This window comes from Puma concolor, chromosome B4 (genome assembly GCF_028749965.1).
Source record: "Puma concolor isolate L17-30 chromosome B4, mPumCon1.1.hap2, whole genome shotgun sequence".
Lineage (NCBI taxonomy): Eukaryota > Metazoa > Chordata > Mammalia > Carnivora > Felidae > Puma > Puma concolor.
The window spans coordinates 118,625,793-118,650,467 of NC_141673.1; the positions used below are offsets into that span (position 1 = coordinate 118,625,793).

Genomic DNA, 24,675 nt, shown 5'->3' on the forward strand with positions numbered 1-24,675 from the left:
TTTATTCCTTTTTTGCTTTTATATTTTCTGACTTTTTCCTAGTGAACACATATTGCTTTACACATATTAAAATGACAATAAGGGTTGACTCTGCCAGGCAGGCAGTCGCCAAGGAAGACTGGCTGAGTTCTAGTCGTTCCACAATAGCATTATACATTCATTAGACCAATAAGAACATTTATGATGTCCCAAGAAAGCGAGGTGATCTTTTGATTTAACCATTGTATGACATTTAACCTGCTTGTTTCAGCCTTTGTAATTAATTCATACAAATTCAGTATTTCATTACAATACTCAGTTTGAGACCTAATCTAACCTGGGGCAAAGAGTTAAAATTACACAGCTAATATGGAGTGCTCTGAACCACTAGGCAGCCTAATAGTTATTAAAACCATGGTCTTTGGAAGATGGATCTTGGTTCAAATCCCAACATTTCCTGGCCATGTTACCTTGTGACATCTTTCTGCTAATACCTACTCACGGAGAGATGCTGCAATTAATTCGGAGAAGTTGCGTAAAGGTCTTAGCTCAGAGCCTAACACACTGTACACATTTAATACAGTCTTTGCATATCTATAGTATCTACAGTATTTCATGTCTACTCAGTCAAGGTATCTTCTGCTTTAAGATGGAGCCATGTTTTCCAAAGGAAAGCTTGTGCACTGTTGGTGGGAATTCAAACTGGTGCAGCCACCATGGAAGACAGCACAGAGGTCCCCCTAAAAATTACACAGAATTCCCATATGATCCAGTAATTCCATCACTGGGTATTTACCCAAAAAATATGAAAATAAATGCTAATTCGAAATGGTATATGCACCCCTATGTTTATTGCAGTATTATTCACAATAGCCAAAATATGGAAGCACCTCAAGTGTTCATTGATGGATGAATGGATAAAAATGCTGTGGTACATATACAATGGAATATTATCCATTAAAAAGAATGAAATCTTGCCGTTTATAACAACATGGATGGAGCCAGAGAGGGTAATGCTGACTTTCTAACCGAAACAAGTCAGTCAGACAAAGACAAATAGCAAAGGATTGCACGTGGAATTTAAGAAACAAAACAAATGAACAAAGAAAAAAAGAGACAAACCAAAAAACAGGCTCTTAACTACAGAGAACAAACTGCTGGTTACCAGAAGGCAGGTGGGTGGGGGGGTGGGTGAGATAGGTGAAGGGTGATGATCAACAGTAACATTTCTCTTGATGAGCACTGAGTAATGTATAGAACAGTCAAATCACTATACTGCACATCTGAAACTCATGTAACACTGTTAATTATACTAGAGTGTGAATAAATCAATAAAAAGGAGTGTCAAAGAAAAGAAGCATCCAATGCTATCAGATGGTGGGTGCCAACATCTCTCCCAATAATGCCTTCATCTGTGACCCTGTAAGTATTTGAAGTCTGGCTAGGATTGTACTGAAATGGGTCCCAGCAAAGCCCGGAGACTTTCATTTCCCATATTCTCTTTTTACGGTCGGTCTGTGGGCCCAGTTGCTATTCTCTCCCCAAATGTCCATTCTGGGTAAGTTGTGACATGTATCCACCTTGGTACAGAGCAGACATTTATAAATGCTACATATTTCATATAGGTACATGGTGTCTGAAGGGTACATGGGAATATGAAGTGTCCCAAAACCAACCAAAACAGAAAAGTCCTAAATTCAATAAACTTTTTAAAAACGAGCCTTGCGGATGAAAGGAAAACATAATAATTACTGTGTGACTGGAGAAGTCTCTAAAAAGGACAGTGAGTAGATAGATTTTGCTCAGCTTCTCTAAACAATATGGGCCTACCCATGGCACGTGGAGTCAATCAGTGCAGGAAAGACTCATGAAGCCACAGAACATGTCAATTTACAGGGGCTAAACTGGCCGGAAAGGGAGAAAACTGACTGGGCCCAAGGGCTGCAGGGCGGAGAGTCAAGCAGTCATGGTTAGTGCTGAGATTTTTACTCTACTTCAAGAAGTCACATTAAATCAAAGTTCAACGTTTCTCTACTTGTGACATGCTCAGGCCTCTTCTCCTTGCTGTGACCTTCTACCCCGTCCAGGTAGGCTCTCCCGGGCCGGGAAGCAACTACCGTAGGACCGAAATCCGGTCCACTCTGAGCATCAGCCCTACACGAAGCCTCTTCCGCCTATTCCGAGCCCACCTGGATGCCCTGGATCCCAGAGCGCTCAGAGCACCTTTTGCTCTTAAGTCCTAATTAAGAGCGCTCCTCCGGAAGCCCTGGGTGTAAATCGAAAGGAAACAGCTGCATTCGGTCTCCAGGCTGCACTAGGTCCACACGCCAGGAGACAACCTGGCTGCCCTCCCTCCACTTTCCCTGAGACCCGGCTCCTCATCCACCGCTATTTCCCCAAACCCCAAAGCGCCTGGGTCCCCAGGACCGCGCTTTGCAGACTCGCGCAGGGCGCCCCAACATCAGGCATACGCCCGGCACCCACCCCTCCACATCCTCCGGCGGGGCTCGGGCCCATCCAGCCCCGGGTCCCCATTGCAGCGCAGCCTCCCCCTGCCCCGGTGTACGTGCCGCCCGTCCCCATTCCTTCATCCGTGCGGCTGTCATTGGCGCGGTGACCTCTGCGCCCCGCCGCCGCGCCCGCCTCAGGGCCTCCTCACCTGCACGCCGTCGTCGGCAGCGGCGGGCGGCCCGGGGGGCCCCGGGCGGCCCGGGGAGCCGGGCCCGGGGCTCCGGGCAGCCGGCCTCCAGGAGCAGCAGCGCCGCCAGGGCCACCGACACGAAGCCATGGGGTCCGAGTCTGAAAGCCGCGGTGGAGCGCTGGCTCCGCCTATGGCCGGGCGGTCTTCCCCCCGGGACCCGGAGCCGGAAACTTGGCACAGGAAGTGCTTCTACCTCGCCCCAGGCTGCGGCAGCTGGTTCCAGAGCGGGGCTAGCGCCACCGGCGCTTCCCCTAAAGGGCCACGCGGAACCTTAGGCGCCACCGCTGCCCTAAACTTGCGGGGGTGGCCCCTTGCCGGTCCCCGTAACTAAGCGGGATATTTCACTTGGACGAGCAGTTTCTCCCGAACTCCTGCCCACCCTCCGGGGAGCTAGGAGCTCCCATCAGACATAGCCAAAAAAAAAAAAAAAAGGATCTTTGGGGAACCGGCTGTTAACAATTGCCACCGTGCGCCAGACTCTTGTTCCGCGTATTTAGACAGAGCTATGACTCAAAGAATCAGATTCCCGTTTTGCTGTCTGATCCGGGGTCTCGCGTTTCCACGGCTGCTTCTCTTTGGCGTGACCTGCCCCAGCGTTGTCTGCTGCCTATTGCTACCTGACCTCGAGGGAAGTGCCCACCTCTTGCTTCTTTCCAGAAACAAGTCGAAACACGAGCTGGGCTATTGTGAGACAGAAGCTAAGTTAGCCTTGTCTCTCGACTTTTGGACTCTGTCCTCTGAGAACCTTTTAGGTATATGGTGGCATAGTTCGGCGGTGTTGCTCATAACTGGGTAGGAGTCCCACCCGTGGGTGTACTGAGCTGTGTGAAATTGCTTAGTATTTGGTAATGTTGGATGTAACTTGCCAGTGTGGGAGATACCGGAGAATGTACAGGATTAGTACCTGATGTGAGTTAGAAAGACCTTTCCTTAATTCTATAGCCAGATCTACTTCTCTCATGATAATGAGAGAACGCACTTACATCAAATCCGTGCTGCAGTCATTCAACACGACACAAATAGGGCCAATGAGAGAAAGTGTAGGCATTTTGGATACAGAATGAAACATCTGTCTTCAAAAAATTCACCGTTATGGGGAAACAGACCAGCAAAATAGGCAACTGCAATTCTCTGATTTTTTTTTCCTGTTCTTTTGAACCATGCTTTTTGCATTTAAAAAGTGAAAGTGCCCGTGGTATAGCTGAGCACATTATTTTTATATTTATATTCAAAGTTATTTTTTACTGAATAAAAGCATAAAATAAGGCTTATTTAAATAAGCCAATTTTATGATTTTTCCCCCAATCTTGAAAAGTAGTATGTAAAAAATAATGTGAGGTGCTTTACAAATAAAGGTTGTTTATACACATCTGTGGCTTATCTTGATATAGCTCTGTATATTAAATATTCAACAGGTACAATTTGCCATGGTAAAGTGTAGCAATAAATTATTTACAACAATGCTACTACTTAGATACTATCATTTGCCCTTTTTCACACACAGGGAAACATGGAAGAGTTACATGTCTTGCCAAGCTCCCAGATACAGCACTACACCATTCTGTCAGGCCATTTTCATTTGGAGATTGTTTTCCAGGTTAAAACAAAATATCTGGCTCTTTAAAAAAGAAATTTTATGGCTAAGTATATAGCCTTATGCAAGGCTAAGTTGGGGAAGCAGGTGAAATTTGTGAAGGTTTCCAACGTTATGGATAGCTAAACTTTTGATGAAGAATAACCCATCAATAGGACATGCAGAATACAAGTAGTTGTTTTGACCCAACTAGGCTAAACATGTGTATAGGAAGTTAAAACCACCGAGCTGTGTAAGGAACTGCCAAAGAGCCGACTCTTGTGCACAGGCTAGGAACAACTTGGGTTGTTTTGACTGCACTTCTAGGAATGAAATAACCAGTACTGACTGATATAAATGGAGCAAGTATGTAATTGAAAGCATTTTTGAAGTTATTTTTTCAATGTTGGAAAGTTGACTATACTTTAAGACATTTTCTTTCCACAGTGATGATACTGTTCAAAACATTATCTATGGTAGGACCAGGTGTTATGCAGCCAAGGAGAGACTGTATACATAATACTATGTACATCTTAACTGTGTCTTGATTCATAATACTGCATGAAAACATCTCATCTTGATGTTATTAGATAAATGATCAATTATCAAGGTGACTGTGGTAAGAACATTTACTGAGAGAAGAGGTTCAAACATAGTTGCGCTGAAAGGTTAGCGGTTTTTGTGGATTTCATATTCTTAGGCTAAACTGAATTCTAAAGAATTTAATTTTGGAATTATTGAAATCTCTGAGATGTTAAGATGGAGACTTAATATACATTTGGAATTTTCTCTTGGGTTTGTAGTGTATGATTATTTGGGTAAAGTGTAGCAAAGGTAAGGAAGGGTTGGGTGCCTCTGAAGCAGCTGGCCTCTTTTTTTCCCTGACCAATGATCACATATGACTGACTAATCAACTACCGTACCAAAATGTGAATCAGTCAGTACAAAATCATGAGTATTAATGAACAGTATATATAGCCTGTGCTCTATTAAAATGTTAGGGCATCATAAAAAATGCATAAATTATAATTTAGTCTATTTCCACACAGTGGATCTCTTAAAAGAGACTCAAATACATTGTTGGATCTTCTACTTTTAATCATATTGTCAGGTTTTCTGTGGCAATGCTGAAATCATTTGTTTTTTGGTTGGCTACCCATTTGTTCCCCATGATGTGCCTTCTTTACCATGTATTTAGGGGAAAGTGTAAAGGTTAAATCTGGTCCACATTTGCCTCTTTTTATACTCCTACGGGAAAGATAGATGATCACTCTTATTTCTGTTACAACTTGCCATTTGGTTCACCTAGGCTTGAGTGGGACAAATAAAAGTTATGCCAAACAGTTGAACTGATTGTCCCAATGCCACCTTTCTCTACTGATTACAAATATCATTTTAATTATATAGAGCATTCTTAACATTACTTTGGACTGTTTCTGTACTTTTCACTGAGTCCCTTTGGTCTTTGCATCTATCTTAACCTTTTAGTTATTTATTTATTTATTTATTTATTTATTTATTTATTTATTTATTTATTTAGAGCAAGTGGGGGACAGGAGCAAAGGGAATCTTAAGCAGGCTCCACACTTAGAGCAGAGCTTGACCTGGGTCAATCCCCACGACCCTGGGATCATGACCTGAGCCAAAATCAAGAGTCGGATGCTTAACCGACTGAGCCACCCAGGTGCCCCAGCTAATTGTGTTCTTATAATTTATAATATGATAGGAAAACTCCCATTTCTCTCTAAAATATAATTTTTATTTTTCAAGATTTACACTTAAGATGATCTGTTTCTTCGGAAAAGCTCTACTGGGATTTTGGCTGGATATCCATATGTTTATAAAATAATTTGACTACACTGACATCTTGATAATATCTCTATCCAGAAACAAAATTTTGTGTCCCCTTGTTTTGTAATTTTAGTAGTACACCTACCATCTTCTGTTTGTTTTTTTGTTTTAACTGGTTGGTTTTAAGAAAACATTAAGATTTTAAAAATTGAATGTAAAATAAAATATGTTCAGTATCTAAGGCATGTTCAAAGCTCTCTTTTTTTGTACAGCTTTTAAAATAAGGTAGATGTGCTTTACTACGTGTTTTATACATTTAGTAAAACATCTGTTGCCTGGTATTAGAATTTATGTGCATATCTGTTTCCTTCAGTAATTACGATTTTCTGAAGGACAGAAAGAATGTGATTAACTGCCTAATATTTTTTGGTTGGATTCCACTGAATTGGCTGTTACTATAATTGCAAAATTGTAATGCAGCTCACCTCCGCTTTATTTATACATTCTTATTTATAAATATGTTGTGCATCCTGTTGGTCTCCTATAAATGAAAATCCTTGGAGACAGGGTATGTGTCTTGGTTTAAACTTTTTCCATCTCCCATCTTCTTGGGTGGTTCCATGTACTGTATTAGATGAATATTGGATAGCTATGGCTGAAAATGATAGAATAGGCTTTAACCCAAGTGGGAAGAAAATAGCGGTATAAATTAATTTTCCTGAAGAACCGTAGCCCTTCTAAGGAATATTAATGCTATGTTTGCAATAAATGAGAACACTGAGTTTTTTTGTGTTTCTTTTTTTAATCAGCTGTGTTGCCAGTTGATCCTGTTAAAGAAAATTATGTTCGTAAAGTGAAAAACTGTATTTTTTCAATTGCCGTCCCTACTCCTTTGAAATCAAGAGTACGTCTTGTAGCAGTTTCAAAGGTTAGGCTTGATTTTTTTTCACAACACAGATACTTAATTCACTGTAAATTTTGTCTAAAAAGATGTTCATACTTTTTAGAGTTGAATTGTTAGTCAGGTGATAAATGCCTATCTTTGTGTTTAAAATTCACACACCCTTGGAGTATGTGATTCTTAGAAATCACTTTTTGCTATTGATTCCTGGAGCTAGTACTCCATTTCATCTTAAAGTTATCTTACAGGAAAATATACTTTTTGGAAGAAGGGGGGTAAGTAAGTTAAATTCTTAAAAATGGGCTCTAATAATAGATTCTAAATGATAGAATTGAATTGGGGAATAGAAATAAGACATTTCCTTTTTTTCTAGTTCCTTTAAAGAATATGAACTAGGAAAAATATTGTTTTACCATGCATCACAAGAAATACATAAAACATTTTAAACTAAGAACTAATTTTCCTAAATAGCGTAAATAATCATATAAAGTACGATACATCTCTCATGAAAAAATATTAATGTACTTTTGGAAGAGCTTCTTTTAATTTTCTTTCTTCCATCAAGTCTCCTTTGTTAAAAATTCTTAAAGGATTACTTAAGTTTGTAAGGCTTTTTTTGTTTGTTTGTTTTCTTGTTTTTTCCTGCCTCAGGAAGTTCTAGAAGATATTTTGGACCTTGATTTATCTGTCTCAGAAACAGATGATTTTATCCAGCTTGTGAGTGGTGAAAAGATAGTATCTGGATCCATTCCATTGGCTCACAGATATGGTGGCCACCAGGTAGGAGTAGCATCTGCATTACTTCCCTTATGTAAATATAAACAGTTGGTGGAAATGCTGTCCCATTAATGAAGTTACTTTGCATTGATTCCTTTGTTAGTGTATTGAGATGTCAACAAGGTGTTTCTAGAAGAATGTGTCATCCTAAGATGCTCATAATTAGCTGATGTGATTTCTTGCTGTGTTAAAAATAAAACCCAAGTTTCTTTGATGGAATTGAGAAAACCGGGGCAGCACCAATATAAAATTTCTGTGAATTATCGCTAGGTAACTCATTTGGTGAAGTTTTGGCAAGAGATTTAGGTAAAGTAGCACAAAAAGTCAATATAAAATCTCAGAAGGATAAAGAGATTATAGTTTTGCCAGGACAGCTGTACAACAAAGTTTTAGAACTGCTAGAAGCTGCTAGAATTTAATTAGGACTAATTGGGGGTATTATGTATGTTGAAGCAATTAAGAATGTGCCTTCTAGAAATAAGATATTGAAGCAAGTTCAGGGTGTGGTGGTATCTGACTAATTAAAAAAAAAAGAAGGAACACAGGAGTAATTGTTGAACTTGCTGTGACTTTCCTGTGAACCAGATAAGATTAATTTAACACTCTGGGGGGTGGGGGCCTGGGTGGCTTAGCCGGTTAAGTGTCTGACTTCAGCTCAGGTCATGATCATGGGTTTGAGCCCTGCCTCGGGCTCTGTGCTGACAGCTCAGAGCCTGGAGCCTGCTTTAGATTCTGTGTCTCCCTCTCTCTCTGTCCCTCCCCTGCTTGCACCGACTCCTCTCTCAAAAATAAATAAACGTTAAAGACTCTCTCAAAAATAAATAAATGTTATATATGTTTTTAATTTAACACTCTGACTGTACCGAGGCTGGTTTACTCTGGAATAATTTTTAGGAACGGTAACAAAGTGTAATAGGGTGGGAGTAAGGATTAAGTTAGGAAACATGAAAAGTGCTTCCATGATACCTATTATAATAATGATAGTATCAGGCTCTGGTCTCTTGGGGGCAGGTAATTCCTTTCAGATTTTTGTTGCTTTCATTCCTTAGTGTCCTAAGAAGCAAAAGCATCATAGAAGCTAAACTAACACAAGCTTGAGAAGCAAAGTGACATAGACCACTAATTAGAATTGAGAAAGACTTTAAGGGTCATCTGTGACAAACTTGAACCTCAGTGTGTTGATCTGTAATGTGCAAGGGTTGACCAATACCATTCCAGGAGTTGTGAGAAGTGCTGTGGCAAAGAAATCCACTTACTTTAACACTCCATTTTTCAAACATACTTGACTGCAGGGTTTTATTGTGTGCTGTTCTTAAGGAATAATTATTAACATTTTGCTGAACTATGTTTCTCAATTTAGAAACTTCTGGACTATATGATCCTTATGGTTTTGTTTTGTTTTGTTTTGTTTTGTTTAGCTCCCAAATATAGGGATCCCGTGGTTCAAAAAGTCATTCCCCATATAGGTTAAATTTATTAGCATTTTGTACCAGTACTCACGTGTACTGTTAAAGTATGAATGCAAACCTTAAGCCCTGCAGAGTTTTGTTAAGCTGTATTTTTTTGTAGGTTTACTTTGTAATATAGTAAGTTAGATGAATCTTTTATCAATTTCACATTTCATCTCTTCTCTCTTTATAATTTGAAATTACAAATATTTATAAGGACGGCTTTGTCCTTTTGAACAATAAATGGTTTCTCTTTTATTAACAGAGAATTACCTTCTTATTTCCCCTGACTTCACTCCTGGCTCTGGATTCACCATTCTTTCTACTTCCTTTTCACGGTGTGGCATATACCTAATGTATTGTCAATTTTAGAAATTGCCGAAGCACCTCTCAGATTTGTGCTCTTAGAGGTATTATGTAGCTGAAATTAATGGTGATCTGTTCCTGGTTAAGATGAAAAAATACCAGGTAGATTTTTCTCAATTTCATGTTTTTCTCTCAAAACTATAAACATAGTTTAAATATTTCACAGCTGTTTATAGAACTCCATTTATGTGCCAGGAGCTATAATGGTGAATGAGACCTGTCCCCTTTGTTCAGATTGTTAATACTCTAGGGGAGGGGACAGATAAAGAAACAAATTCTATAACATCCAATTATAGAACATCAACAAAACATGAAAGGGGTAAGTATAGGAGTTATGGGAATTCACAAAACCACCTTCCTAGTCCCAGAAAGTCAGAGACCACTTTCTGGTGGAAGTGACATGCATGTAGAAAACGGAGTCCTGTCCAAGTTAGCAAATCACTGTTAGCAGTAAAAATAATTACCAACTTAGGAGCACTTGCATATAGTACAAAGCATTTCTTAGCATTCATTCTTACACCTGGCAAGGGTTATCTCATTTTACAGAAATGAAAGGTCAGCCTCAGTGGGATTAAGTCACTCAAATTTCCATAGGTAGTAAGTGGCATAACTGGGAGTTGGGCAACTGCAAACAGAAAAATTTGGAAACAGTCAATCATGCAAGTTCAAAAGCAATTTTTTGAGTTACAAGTATGTTCCTGATTTCACACTGCATGCATGTAATATTGGCAAACCTTCTATGAATAAATTGTTCCTAGTTCATATTCTGGAATTAAATAGATCAATAGATCAGTTCTAAGTATTCTACACCCAACAAGCTTGAGCTCAGCTGTAAGATGATGAAGTTAATTATATGTCTTAAATTTATATTCTTAAAATAAATTTCACTTATGTTTTATTGATTGAATTTCATCTTCACCTTTATTCAAGTTGTTGATTATTATAATCCTAAAAATGCCATTCTCAATTTAAAAAATTCTCAAAAATGTACCTAAAGTACCTAAAACCATCAGAAACAATTAACAAAATTTAATGTTTATTTATTTTTGAGATAGAGCAAACAGGGGAGGGACAGAGAGAGAGGGAGACACAGAATCCAAAGCAGGCTCCAGTCTCTCAGCTGTCAGCACAGAGCCTGACATGGGGCTTGAACCCATGCACTGCAAGATCATGACCTGAGCCAAAGTTGGATGCTCAACCAACTAAGCCACTCAGACATCCCTCAATTTTTGTAATGTTTATTTTTGAGACAGAGACAGAATGCAAGCGGTGGAGGGTCAAAGAAAGAGGGAAGATAAAGAATCCAAAGCAGGCTCCAGTCTCTGAGCTGTCAGCACAGAGCCTGATGTGGGGCTCGAACTCATGAACCTCAAGATCATGACCTGAGCCAAAAGTCGGACACCTAAATGACTGAGCCACCCGGGCACCCCAACCCATTCTCAATTTTGACAAAAAAACTTTGGCTGTAAAATTACTATGAAAGCTTTAAGGGCTAATAAGCATGAATAATTTCCCTTTTTCTCCTTTAGTTTGGGATCTGGGCAGGTCAGCTTGGGGATGGAAGAGCCCATCTTCTTGGAACTTACATGAACAGGTACCACATGTTTTCTGGTGTAGTAGCTTTTCTGCTGAATATTAACATGAATCTTCTAATACTTAGATTTCTTTGTTGTTGAAGGCAGGGTGAAAAGTGGGAGCTCCAATTAAAAGGCTCAGGAAAGACCCCATATTCCCGGTACAGTTTGATATTTTTTTTTAGTCATCTAAATAAAAATTGGTCTTGTCTTAATTACAACTGAATATCTTTTTTGTCTTATTTCCCTGAGAAATGGTGATGGCAGAGCTGTACTTCGTTCCTCAGTGAGAGAATTTTTATGCAGTGAGGCTATGCACTCTCTCAGAATTCCAACCAGCAGAGTTGCAAGGTAAATCCTTTTTCCTCAAAGCTAATTTTCAGGACTGCATCACGTTATCTCCCGACGTGTATCAGTAAAGTGAGCAGACAAATCTCTGGTAGCATGATTTCTCAGTGTTTCTGATGGTTTTAGGTACTTCTTGGTGGCTTGCCAGCAGCTAAGTGCTAACTTTAATTGTTGGATTCTCTTATGTTTCAGTCTGGTTGTAAGTGACGATGAAGTATGGAGAGATCAGTTCTACAATGGAAACATTGTGAAAGAACGAGGTAACAATGGTTTTTAGGAGACTTACATACAATTAGCCTAAGTTCTTAAAGAGTAACTGATACTGGACAGCTCTGTGTCGGGTCTTCTTAAAAGATGGCCCGTGGTTCTTCAAGATGTAATTGCCGCTTTATGATGTTACCATAGAATATCCTTTCTCACATCCTTATGTGCGTAGCCCTTTGGTTTCAAAGAGCAAACATCTGGGAAGTGAACAAAAATGGTTATGGGTGGCCAGCAAAGTGTTACAAAGCCAGGGCGCCAAAGTTCATACGCTCCCTTCTGAGGAGAGACCCTTAGACCTTTCCTCACAGCCTCATTGCTCTTACTTCATGCTCACTTCCAGTCGGTTCCACTAGCTTTTTCCTCAGCCTTTAGTAGGTCAGAAATAAAAAAAATTAGGAAGAGGTGAGAAGTGTGGAAAGGGAAACAGTGAGAGAAACTTGACCCTGAATCTCTGGGCAGGGAGGAGAATTGAAAATCAGTAAGGAATACATTTTATTTCTTTGTTGTTTGCTTATTTTTTAAGTAAGCTCTACGCCCCACGTGGAGCTTGACCTCACTACCCTGAGATCAAGAGTCACATGCTGTACTGACTAAACCAGCAGGTGCCCTAATAATAAACTTATTTAACAACTTAAACAACAGAGTTATTGAGAGCTGCTGACAGCCCTACATGCTCTCTCGGGTCCTGTGGACGTGACCATATAACAGAGCAGGATTTTTACTGATGTTCTCAATGATTCACTAAGTGCACGCTATATTCTTAATACTTCATGCCTGATATGTTTTGACAAGATTTTCATAAAAAAACAATCCCCCTAAAGTCTTCATGCTTAAAGGAACGAAGGATTATTTATCTTTGAGATTAGGAAGGACTTTAGTAGGGGGAGAAGGGGAGGGGCCCATGGAGTAGGGAAAGAGGGAGCAGCAGGTGTGGTATTGGATCCTGGCAGAGCAGGACGTTTAGTTGCCTGGGATAGACTTCATCTTGACATCTAAACACACATAAGTACAGCATTCCTTGTGGGGGAAAAAAAAAAACCCGTGAATTCTATTTATTAGTTGTTTTACTACTATAGTCAGGACAGAAGGCTGTGAACACTAACACAAAAATGCATAGACTCACTTTATTTCTTTAGTGTATGCATAAGTTAGAACATACATAAACATTTATTTATTGAAGTTAATTTTCAATTAGTTACACCAATAGAAGGCACTTGCAGGGACTATGCCACGGAAAGCATTCACGGATTCCCTATTTCAGGATAAGTTACAGGGAAAAGGTCACAACAGAGGAGACTGGGAGTCCCATGTTTGCAGCCTGACTGAGCAGCCTTCGGTGAGGTTGGAGCCTTGGTATTTCTGAAAGTGTTGTGGCGGTGCGCCTGGGTGGTGCAGTCGGTTAAGCCTCCGACTTCAGCCAGGTCACGATCTCGCGGTCCGTGAGTTCGAGCCCTGCGTCGGGCTCTGGGCTGATGGCTCGGAGCCTGGAGCCTGTTTCCGATTCTGTGTCTCCCTCTCTCTCTGCCCCTCCCCCATTCATGCTCTGTCTCTCTCTGTCCCAAAAATAAATAAAAACGTTGAAAAAAAAATTTAGAAAAAAAAAAAGAAAGTGTTGTGGCTACTGACACTCTGATTCAAGGCTTAAAGAAATAGAGAAAAACCCTTGATCCTTTCTAGGGTATAAATTAGTTTTTTTCTGATAAATTCAGTTACTGTATTTTTTTATTAAAATAATTTAAATTTGGAGGCACCTGGTTGGCTCAGTTGTTTGAATGTTTGACTCTTGATTTCAGCTCAGGTCATGATCCCAGGGTCGTGGGATTGAACCCCATGTCAGACTCCACACTGAGCGTGGAGACTGCTTGAGTTTCTCTCCCTCTCCGTCTTTTTCTCTCTCATTCAAATAAATAAATAAATAAAAATAAAGTAAATAAAATAATTTAAAGTTTAAGAAAACCATATTATGCTATATTTGCATAGTTTAACTTATGCTGAAATGTTTGTTTTTCAGGTGCTGTAGTGCTGCGTGTTGCAAAATCATGGTTTAGAATTGGATCATTAGAAATTTTGGCTCATTATGGTGAACTGGATTTACTAAGGTTAGAAAATGAGGTTTTTTTTTTGTTAAATGACAGAAGACAATTAAAAAATGCTTATATACATGCTGTGAAGCTAAAATATCTTTGGTTTTCTTATAAGTAAAACCAAATATTTCAATAAATAATTATTATTTTTTTTTTTAAAAATTTTTTTTTTTTTCCAACGTTTATTTATTTTTGGGACAGAGAGAGACAGAGCATGAACGGGGGAGGGGCAGAGAGAGAGGGAGACACAGAATCGGAAACAGGCTCCAGGCTCTGAGCCATCAGCCCAGAGCCCGACGCGGGGCTCGAACTCACGGACCGCGAGATCGTGACCTGGCTGAAGTCGGACGCTTAACCGACTGCGCCACCCAGGCGCCCCAAATAAATAATTATTTTTAACGCTATGTGCCTAATATCATGTGGGTTTTCTAGGAAGCTAAAAGAAGTGTGAGACACAGTAGACCCTTTCCCCAAGGAATTTTTAATCTCAAATGCAACTATCAACTGTGGGGGTCTGTGCCATTCAGAGACCTAGGTGGAAATGACTCAAACCCCCCACTTCTGCAGCCTGCAGAGCTCGAAAGATCTCCTTATAACTTCTGGGATTCCCACGGTTTTGACATGTGTGAGATGCCTGTTTTGCTCTGGGTTGACCCAGACTTGAAACTTAGCCCCTTCAATAGGACAAAAACAGGGGCGCTTAGGTGGTTTAGTCGGTTAAGGGTCTGACTTCGGCTCAGGTCATGATCTCACAGTTCATGAGTTCAAGCCCTGTGTCAGGCTCTGTACTGACAGCTTGGGGCCTGGAGCCTGCCTCAGATTCTGTGTCTCCCTCTCTCTCTGCTCCTCTCCCACTTGCACTCTGTCTTTCTCTCTCAACAAATAAATAAACATTAAAAAAAATAGGACAAAATGAACCAAACAGGAGAATTTACACAAAGCATTTAAGAACAGGTGCATCTTAGTGAAGATTTTTCTGCAGGGGAGACAGAGGATTGCTTCAAAAGAGCAAAAGCAATTCTTCCCCTTGCATCATGCAGTACAGCTTCCAGCATTTTCTGATATCTTGGTGCCTGTGATATCTGTGCTTACAAAATTTCATCTTCCTTCAGCAGACTTAGCAAGATGCGTTTTCAGAAAAAAATTTCTTCCTTTAAGAGGAATTCTGTTTCCTTTTGTTAAGATAACACAGTTTTAAAAACATAAAAATTCTCATAGGCAAACTAGAATCATTAGGAACGTGGGTCCTATATTGTAGTTATGAGCTTAATAAATCCAGATTCCACCTGGTCCACCAAGAATATGGAGAGAAAAGACATTGAGGGAAATGAATAAGCAAAACAGAGAAGTCATGACATTGGTCACGAAGGGTGTCTGTGTCTCTTACGTTAGCAAATGTTTACTGAGCTCGTGGTCATCCCTGCTTGTTGAGAGAGTTGTCTATACTCGCTGGGCATTATTTCTAACTTCCCATTTGTTTTTTCGTTCACTTCTGCTTGGATTCTGGGTCTGGGTCTTGTCAGGATTTGCATAGGGTGCAGCATACAGCAGGTGCAGGACATGTACACTGGGTATGTACTGAACTAAGCTGACTCTGTAACATAATCAGATGGAATCTAATCCTATCTTAGAAACACATTTCCAGTTTTAACTGGTGTTGAGGAAAGATTTCTCTATGGCTGTTTTGGGAGTAAAATCTTATTTCAGTTTTTAAAAATTTAAGCTTGAATCAAATGGCTTCCTGAATGTCAAGGGTGGATTTAATGGTTTGATACGGAGGCATGCCGATACTCTCCCCTTCTTCTCTCCAGGACACTATTAGACTTCATCATACGGGAGCATTTCCCCTCAGTAGAGGTCGCAGAACCTAACAGATACGTGGTAAGTTTTTAAAGACAAAGGGTGGTATTCGGTCTTCTCTCATTGCTTGTCAACGTCAACGGTTACAACTTATACCTTAAAGAACTAAAGGTACGAAAGGAAAAAGAGCACTCTGAACATTTTGTTAGAGGAAGAGAAGGTGAACCACTTCAGAAACAAGACACAGATAAGAAAGTGGTTTTGTGGGACACCTGGGTGGCTCAGTCGGTTGAGTATCCAGCTTCGGCTCAGGTCATGATCTCATGGTTCTTGGGTTTGGCCTCGTGTTGGGCTCTGTGCTGAAAGCTCAGAGCCTGGAGCCTTCTTCGGGTTCTGTGTCTCCCTCTCTCTCTGCTCCTCCCCTGCTTGCACTCTGTCTCTTTCTCTCAAAAATAAATAAACATTAAAAAAAAAAAGCGGATTTGTTTGAAAGGATCTAGAGAAAAAGAACAGATACTACTGCATCCTGACTCTAGACATTATTTTTTGTGCAGCATTTGTAACTTGGTCCTATGTGTTCTTTTCTCACATGTGAGATATATGGATATTTCTATATTAGTCATTCCAAAATACACATAATCCATAACAAGAAAACCTGTGATTTTTTCTTTTGTTTCCTTTCTTTCTTTCTTTCTTTCTTTCTTTCTTTCTTTCTTTCTTTCTTTCTTTCTTTCTTTCTAGGTTTATTTATTTATTTTGAGAGACAGTGTGAGCAGGGGAGAGCAGAGAGAAAGGGAGACACAGAATCCCAAGCGGGCTCCAGGCTCTGAGCTGTCAGTACGGAACATGATGTGGGGCTCACACTCACGAACCATGAGACCATGACTTGAGTCTCAACCGAGAGTCAGATGCTTAACCGACTGAGCCACCCAGGCACCCCTAATTTTCTGTTCTTGTGGAAATATTTTGATCATTGTACCCTCTTTTACCCTCTTAGCAGTCACAGAGAATGGAATGGCATTATTTTTGTTGGCCATTTGTTTCAAAGTTTAAGAACTCACTTTACTTTTAACTCCCTTGTGCTGAATTCTAATGCTTTCCCTGTTCTTACTGGATGTGGGGAAAGCCTGGCCATAATACTTTGTCTGAGCCATTAGAGATTATTTCTTGCTAATTCCCTACATTCTTCCATGTTTTTCTTACACCTAGTAATTTCCATTTCTTTAGTTAGGTTTTGGCTCTCTGAATGTTTTCCATGTTCTCCTTGTGACTTACCAGAAGATTCTAAAAGAGTATGCATTCCTGAAAAATCTGACAAATTTCTGAATTTTATTTTAGGATTTCTTCTCTGTTGTGGTATCAGAGACAGCACAACTCATTGCCTTGTGGATGTCTGTTGGTTTTGCTCATGGTAAGTTATCTACTGATGTGCCATTTTTCTGTTGGGGAAGTAGAGTTAATTTGTTGAAGCAGAAGACTTCTTTTTTGTGTGCCTCAAAATATTCCTGCTGATGAGCTTCTTAACATTTATAGCCTATGAATTTGTTTTCAGCAACAGAGAAACAATTTTCTCGTGTTTGAAATGGTTTTGAGGGGAACAGTATACACAAAATAGAGTAGGCATCCTCAATTTGATGAGGATGTTATTACCTGTAAAGCTTTTTAACCTCGTGGCTACATGTATTATATTTAGATCTCTTTAAAGCTGTTTTAAAAATCTTAAGTATAAAAGCACTACATGCTTAAGGTAAAGAATTTAAAATATACAGAAGTGAGGGGTGCCTGGATGGCTCAGTCAGTTAAGCGGCTGGCTTCGGCTCAGGTCATGATCTTGTGGTTCGTGGGTTCAAGCCCCGTGTCAGGCTCTGTGTTGGCAGTGTGGAGCCTGGAGCTGCTTCAGATTCTGTGTCTCCCTTTCTCTTGGCCTCCTTCCCATTCATGCTCTGTCTCTCAATAATGAATAAAATTAAAAAAATGCTTTAAAATATACAGAAGTGAGTGTGAATTCCATTTTCCAGGGCAATCATTGTTAACCATTTCCTATCAATTCTTTTGGACTGTTTTGGAGGATATTCATAATCTTTGAAAAAAGCAGGCCTGGCTTGTATGTATGAAGCCATCTTGTGTGTGAAGTTGCATAGGGAGGAATATGTGCCTGAACTAAGAATAACTGAAAAACAAATCGTACACTTACTAATGTGTCTAGATAAATACCAAACGGAATTCCCACATTGCAAAACTTCTTGAAATCCGCTTAGCTTATCACACACATACTCCGTGTATCTCTCTTGGGGTGGTTGGGGTAGGGAGAGCGGGCTCAGCATTTCAGAGTTTTTGCTATTATGAACTCTGCTGCAGTGACTACCATGCAACTGTATCTTTGTATCCTTGAAGGTGACTTTTTGAGGATAGACCCCTAAAGTGGAATGGCTGGGTTAGAGAGTCTGTATAGTTCACGTTTTGTAAACAGAGAAAAGCTGAAACTCTATATTGGACACCGTTGCGAAATATCCTGTATGTAACAAGCTGGTGTATTCATTCCCCGGCTTCTTCCTACCCCGGCCATGGCCTCACCGGCCTGGGAGGCATACTCTCTCCCCACAGCTGGTGACTGTTACTGGAATGCATAGCCATGTTTTTCCCTTTTCCCATCCTTTGAATATGAATTAATCTTATTCCTTTATTAGCCTCAATTCCATTCCAAGTAACATATATTGTTTAAACAAATGCTAGAAATTGAGGATAAGTAAGAAGAATTTTTATTTCTTGGGGCTTTTGTTCCTGCAGTGTTTGAAATCTTTGCAGGGGGTAGGGTATAAAACAAAAGGGTAAATTTAATTTAAAAATATAGTTTTAATATATATTAAGCTATTTGGTATCACCAGTTAAACTTTCAATTGATAATCTAATTTTGCCGCATTTCCAAAACAAATGCATTTCCATTACCTTTTCTATTCTGGATAATTTTATACATTTAAAAATGCTTTATTGTTTTATTACCGTGTTTTCAGAAACTTTTTGTTGTGGTTTCAGGTGTTTGTAATACTGATAACTTCAGTTTGTTATCCATTACAATTGACTATGGTCCATTTGGTTTTATGGAAGCCTATAATCCAGGTAAGAGTGATTTATATGTAAACATATATATGTTTACACACATATATCTTATTTCACTAAAAAATTATCACAGGTTTATTTTAGATAAACTGTTATAGGTAATACAGTGGTGGGGTAGAGAGAATTGGGTTCACTCATAAAACGTGGTACTTAATCTTCTGGGGCTATAAGGATTCAAAAATGAGTCCTTTGTGGTCTGTGCCCTTTAAAGAATGACATATTAGAGAAGATGCCGGGGAGGGGAGTGGGGAACATATGTGAGACCAATGCGGGTGTGACTTCGGGCATCTGACCCTTAGCGGCTCTGTGCCCTTGGACAAGTCACTTAACTTGGCACTTTACCAACCTATAAAATGGAGGTAACAGTAACACAATACTTACAAGGAGGGATCCAGGCAGGCTTCGTGGAGGGTGGAGGACATGACTTGAGGTAGAGTTTGAAGTATATGTGTGATCCCCTAAAAATTCTTGCAGGTTAGAACTTGCCTCTTTTAGGCAAATATTCATATTCATATTTAAAAAGAATTTCATGTGTATGGGTAGTGTTTATGTTACTTTTGAGTTAAATGTTTATAGACAAAGATTTAATAAATATAAATACATCTAATAAATATAAATTTATTAAGTGTAAATATAAACTTAGAGACAATTATCCCCACTACAAAATGCTAGTGTTTTTTGTTTTCAACAGATTTTGTCCCAAACACATCTGATGATGAAGGAAGATATAAAATAGGAAATCAGGCCAATATTGGGATATTTAATTTAAACAAGTTGTTGCAAGCTTTAAACCCAATACTGGATCCTAGGCAAAGGCAGCTGTGAGTAAATCCTAAATCCACTAATTAAATCTGTGTAAAAATATATTTGTATAATGATTTTTTAAAATTTGTTTTTAATGTTTATTTACTTTTGAGAGCGAGCGAGAGAGAGACAGAGCATGAGCAGGGGAGGGGCAGAGAGAGAGGAAGACACAGAATTGGAAGCAGGCTCTCAGCTGTCAGCATAGAGCCTGACACGGGCCTTTAACTCATGAACTGTGAGATCATGACCTGAGCCAAAGTCGGAGGCTTAACTGATTGAGCCACCCAGGCACCCCAAATGATCATTTTTTTTGAAAAATAAGAAACATTAAAAGCTTTTTAATGTTTATTAAAAAATTATTTTAATTATTTTAAAATTTATTTACTCATTTTGAGAGTGACAGAACAAGCAGGGAGGGGTAGAGAGAGAGGGAAAGACAGAATCCCAAGCAGGCTCTGCACTGTCAGCATGGAGCCTGATGCGGGGCTCAAACCCATAAAACGTGGTATCATGACCTGAGCCAAAACCAAGAGTCAGACACTCAACAGACTGAGCCACCCAGGCACCCCTAATGTTTATTTTTGAGATAGACAGACAGAGAGAGAGTGTGTGTGTACATGAGCAGGGGAGGGGCAGAGAGAGAGGGACAGAGGATCCAAAGCAGGCTCTGCACTGTCAGCACAGAGCCCATTGCAGGGCTCGGGCTCACAAACTGAGATCATGATCTGAGCCAAAGTTGGATGCTTAACTGACAGGGCCTTCCACGTGCCCCTCACATCCAATTTTCTGTCTTGTCTTCACTGCTGGCTTTTAGCCCCAAAACCAGACACAGAAGCAACAGTGTTATATATAATTCTTCACCAGCTCCCACAATCATAGGTCAAATTCCAAAAATAAATCCCTTGTTCTATAGCACCAATAAGCGTTCTGCTTCTCCGACTGTAACTATATACCCAGTGAGAGAAATCTCTGCTGTTGTTTATGTATTGACTTTCTTCCATCCATTTCTTTTTGTGCTTCTGACACTCCATTATTTGTATGAATCCTCAATATATTCCCAATTCTGTTATTATTATTATTATTATTTTTACTTATGCTTTCCATTTCTTTGTATTTTTGCATAGTATTTTGTGGTATTTCTTCTAGTTGATTTTCTAGGCCACAAAATCGAGTCTCAGGAGTATCTGTCTTCTCTCTCAATTCATCTACTGAATTTTGTAGTCTGAAACAATATTTTGTAGTTCTAGAATGCCTACTAAGGTATAGTTTGTTCTTGTTAAGTATCTTATTATTATTATTATTATTTTCATATTGTTATCTGTCTCCAAGAGCAGTTCCATTTTACTAAGGGCCAACTGTTCTGTCGTTCCTTCGTTTTTCTTCTCTGTGGGTACGAGCCCACTTTGGTACTGTGTTATTTCCCTTTGCCTCTCTGTTGGGGCTCAGCTCCAGTTATGTGGTGATACACCCTTCATGTGCCAGCAGAGTACGCACAGGCAAGTTTTCAGCTTTCCACTGGGCCTCTGGTAGGCTGCCTCTCTGCTCCCAGCTCTCCTCAGCACCAAGCCAGCATTCTCCCACCTCCTGGGGTAGACAGGTTTTAGCGGGTTTCCTGCAGGCTCGAAGAAGCCAGGGAGCCCACGAACTCTTTCCAGTAGCATATATACAGGTCGGGCCTGCTCTGCTCAGCCATGCTGTACCTCACGAGTGAGGGCCTGCAGTCCTGCCCAGACACTCCAGGCCCCAAGACTCTGTAGCCAGGGGAGAGAGGCTGAATTAGAGCAGGGAGGGGCAGGCACCAAAAATTCATTTGAACTGCCATCTTCCTTTGACATCTATCTCTGGTTTAGTCTTTGGGCTTGAATACTCTTAAAAGTGGTTCATTGTGGTTGGGGGGGGGTCATTAGAGTACACAGTCCTTCTCTTTCTCCACTTACTCCTATTTGGGGAAGGAAGGGTTAATGATCCGTTTGATGAATATGGGAGAAGAAACTAAACTTGTGAGGCTCCTCCTATTAATACCTCTCTTTTTGGAAAGCTGTCAGTCCAGGGAAAGAGTACATTTTCTGCTTTTTTATATGAAAATTTTATAGGGGTGTGCCCAAGTGGGGGGGGGGGAGGTCCACAGTTGTGACTGCTGTTTTAGTAACTGAGTGAGTAAAACTTTCTAATTTAGGCACAATTTGTTAACATGCCTATTTATCCACAGACTTAAGCCATATTCTCCAGACTAGCTTTTGTCAGTGATAAAGCTGAACTTTTAATCACAATCTGACCATTGTGTGATCTCTCATTCTGAATTTAGGCTGAAGAAAAAGTGGTACATGGTTGCCTTTTTAAACAACAGAGTAAATAATAAATAGGCAACTTATTATAAATAAGTAATATTTATACTTAGTTACTTGAAATATCTCCTGTGTGTATATCAATAAGCATGAATAATAATCTAAATATGTTAATAATTACAGAGACTGTTAAAACATCTCTTGATATAACCAGTGGACATTCAACTCCTTGAGGGCAGGATCACATTTTAATCATTTATGTGTCTTTAATGTATTTGCTAGGAGATAGAGTATATTTACCTTCTCTGTCTCCCCCGCACTCCCCTAAGTCTAAAACTTACCATTTCCAGTACAACAAGATCACAAATGGATGGCAAACCATATAGTGATTTCATTAATCCTGGGTAGCAAAAAAATTGCTACAATAAAAGTTTTATATGCCATCTATGGTTTCCTTAATGAATATATTTTAAAAATGTATTGGTAATACATCACATAGTTCAAAATCAAAGCAACATAAGATGTTATTCATTGAACAGTCACTTTTGTCTCCATTAATTTTATATCCCCTTTGCCCTGCAGAGTCCATTTATTCATGAGACAAATACTTATTGAGGTGCCCGTCACCGTTCCAAGTGCCGGGGGGATAGCAGTAAATAAAACAGCACAATAATTGTGTCCTTGTGGTACTTCCTTCTGGTGGGAGAGACAGTCAAACAGAATAAATAGTTACATAGCCAATTAGAGAGGAGGTAAATACTATGGAGAAAAATAAAGCAGGGGATAGGGAAGGGTTTGCAGTTTTAAAAGGATAATCAGCATCTCACTGAGCAAAGGCTTGAAGGAGTCACAGGAGCAAGCCACACAGATGCTTGGGGAAGGTGCTCTGGACAAGGGACTAGCCTGTGCAGAGGCCATTAGTGGGTATATGGGGTGTTTAAGGGACAACAAGAAGGCCTCTATGGCTGCTTCAGAATGAGCAAGGGGAAGACTTGTATGGGGTGAGGTCAGTAAGGTAAAGAGAGTGGAGCTGCAGGAAGAGTTGAGCTTTTGTATAATTTAAAATACATTTAAGAATATTAAGAAATAGAGGCACCTGGGTGGCTCAGTTGGTTAAGCGACTGACTTGGTTTCAGCCGGGGTCATGATCTCATGGTTTATGAGTTCGGGCCCTACATCCAGCTCCACAGTGTGACAGTATGGAGTCTGCTTGGGATTCTCTCTTTCACTCTCTCTCTGCCGCCCCCCCCCCCCCCACCTTGCACACTCACACGCTCTCTTTCATTCAAAATAAATAAACATTAAAAAAAAAAAGATAAGCCCCTCTTTGGGCTCTGCACTGACAGCACAGAGTCTGCTTGGGATTCTTTCTCTCTCCCTTTCTCTCTCTCTCTCTCTCTCTGCCCCTCCTCCCCTGGTTCATGCACATGCACTCTCTTTCATCGAAATAAATAAACATTAAAAAAAAAAAATAGAAACTAGGGGCACCTGGGTGGCTTAGTTAGTTTTGTGTCTGACTTTGGCTCAGGACATGATCTAACAATTTGCAAGTTCGAGCCCCACATTGGGCTCTCTGCTGTCAGTGCAGAGTCTGCTTTGGATCCTCTGTTCCCCATTCTCTCTGCCCCTGCCTTGCTTGCCTACTCTCTCTCTCAAAAATAAACAAACATTTAAAAAGTTAAAAAAAAAGAAAGTTAATTTGTTTAAAGATGAGTTTAAGGGGGGGATGCACCCGGGTGGCTCAGTCGGTTAAATGTCTGACTTGGGCTCAGGTCATGATTTCACAGTTTGTGAGTTTCAGCCCCACATTGGGCTCTGTGCTGACAGCTCAGAGCCTGGAGACTGCTTTGGATTTGGATTCTGTGTCTCTCCTCCTCGTCTGTCTCTCTGCCCCTCCCCCACTTGTGCATGCTCCCTCTTTCTCTCTCTCTCAAAAATAAACTAACTTAAAAAAAAAAGATGAGTTTAAGGTTAAGAATGCTTTAATCTTTATATTTTTATGAAATATGGGAATTGGGATTGGTAAATATAATAATTATATTTAATATATGAAAAGGTTCACTTTGTTCTGATAATTTAAGAATGTTAATTTTAAATAAAGATTTCATTGTCCTTCCTTTTTTCTTCCTGTAGAGCTGCTCAGATTCTTGAGGGGTATCCAGTTCTTTATTATACAAGGTTTGTCCTTTTGAATACAGATACTAAAGCATCCTGGTTGGTTTGGGGACAATTCTTAAAATAGTGAGTTGAATTGAAATAACATTTCTCTTTCAGATTTAGAGAATTGTTCAAAGCCAAATTGGGATTACTTGGGGAAACAAAGGGTGATGATGATTTAATTGCATTTCTCTTACATGTGAGTTTGTCATTTTATATCTTTTTTTCCTTGTATTTGAATTACTATTCTTGAAGAATTGAGATTGATAAATATAATCATTTCCATTAGCTCATGGAAAAGACAGCAGCTGATTTTACAATGACATTTCGGCAGCTCAGCGAGATAACTCAAAGCCAGTTACAGGAGCTCAACATTCCCCAGGTAGTAATTTGCGACATTTGTTTTTCTCTTAATTCAGTATTCTTTAACAGATTTATTGAGGTATAATTTACATACCATGAAATTCCACTGGCCTGAAGCATATAATTCAATGATTTTTAAAAAATTTATAGATCTATGCAGTTATCACAATTCTAGAACAATTCCATCACCCTAAAAGAGATCCTTCTTGCCCATTTGCAGTTAATCCCTGTTTCCACTCCTAGCCCCAACCACCTACTAATTAATTTTGTGTCTCACGGTTTTCATTTTCTAGACATTTCCTATAGGTGGACTCATACAGTGTGTAGTCTTTTGCTTCTCCAT

At 39.8% G+C, this 24,675-nt stretch overlaps 2 protein-coding genes across 7 annotated transcripts in view; one reads left to right on the forward strand and one right to left on the reverse strand.

Moving 5' to 3' along the window:
• PDSS1 (decaprenyl diphosphate synthase subunit 1) overlaps positions 1-2,841 on the reverse strand; it is a 43,553-nt gene extending 40,712 nt beyond the window's left edge. For 3 of the 5 annotated variants that reach the window (XR_015253974.1, XR_015253973.1, XM_086714710.1), the window contains exon 1: positions 2,639-2,841. Coding sequence is in view for 3 of the 5 variants with exons in the window: in XM_086714710.1 (XP_086570836.1) it covers positions 2,639-2,767 (129 nt within the window). In the remaining 2 variants the exon portion in view is untranslated. The remainder of the gene's footprint in view (positions 1-2,638) is intronic. The other 2 variants (XM_086714711.1, XM_025930969.2) reach the window with 2 other exon arrangements.
• Positions 2,842-2,878: 37 nt separating this feature from the next.
• Positions 2,879-24,675, forward strand: part of LOC112867758 (uncharacterized) — a 36,124-nt gene continuing 14,327 nt past the window's right edge. For both annotated transcript variants that reach the window (XM_025930764.2, XM_086714704.1), the window contains exons 1-15: positions 2,879-3,432; positions 6,854-6,972; positions 7,597-7,725; positions 11,066-11,130; positions 11,215-11,271; positions 11,363-11,461; positions 11,651-11,718; positions 13,734-13,821; positions 15,618-15,687; positions 16,945-17,017; positions 18,640-18,723; positions 19,415-19,544; positions 23,946-23,990; positions 24,087-24,168; positions 24,259-24,351. In XM_025930764.2, coding sequence (XP_025786549.1) covers positions 3,186-3,432; positions 6,854-6,972; positions 7,597-7,725; positions 11,066-11,130; positions 11,215-11,271; positions 11,363-11,461; positions 11,651-11,718; positions 13,734-13,821; positions 15,618-15,687; positions 16,945-17,017; positions 18,640-18,723; positions 19,415-19,544; positions 23,946-23,990; positions 24,087-24,168; positions 24,259-24,351 — 1,449 coding nt within the window. In that variant the 5' untranslated portion in view covers positions 2,879-3,185. The remainder of the gene's footprint in view (positions 3,433-6,853; positions 6,973-7,596; positions 7,726-11,065; positions 11,131-11,214; positions 11,272-11,362; positions 11,462-11,650; positions 11,719-13,733; positions 13,822-15,617; positions 15,688-16,944; positions 17,018-18,639; positions 18,724-19,414; positions 19,545-23,945; positions 23,991-24,086; positions 24,169-24,258; positions 24,352-24,675) is intronic.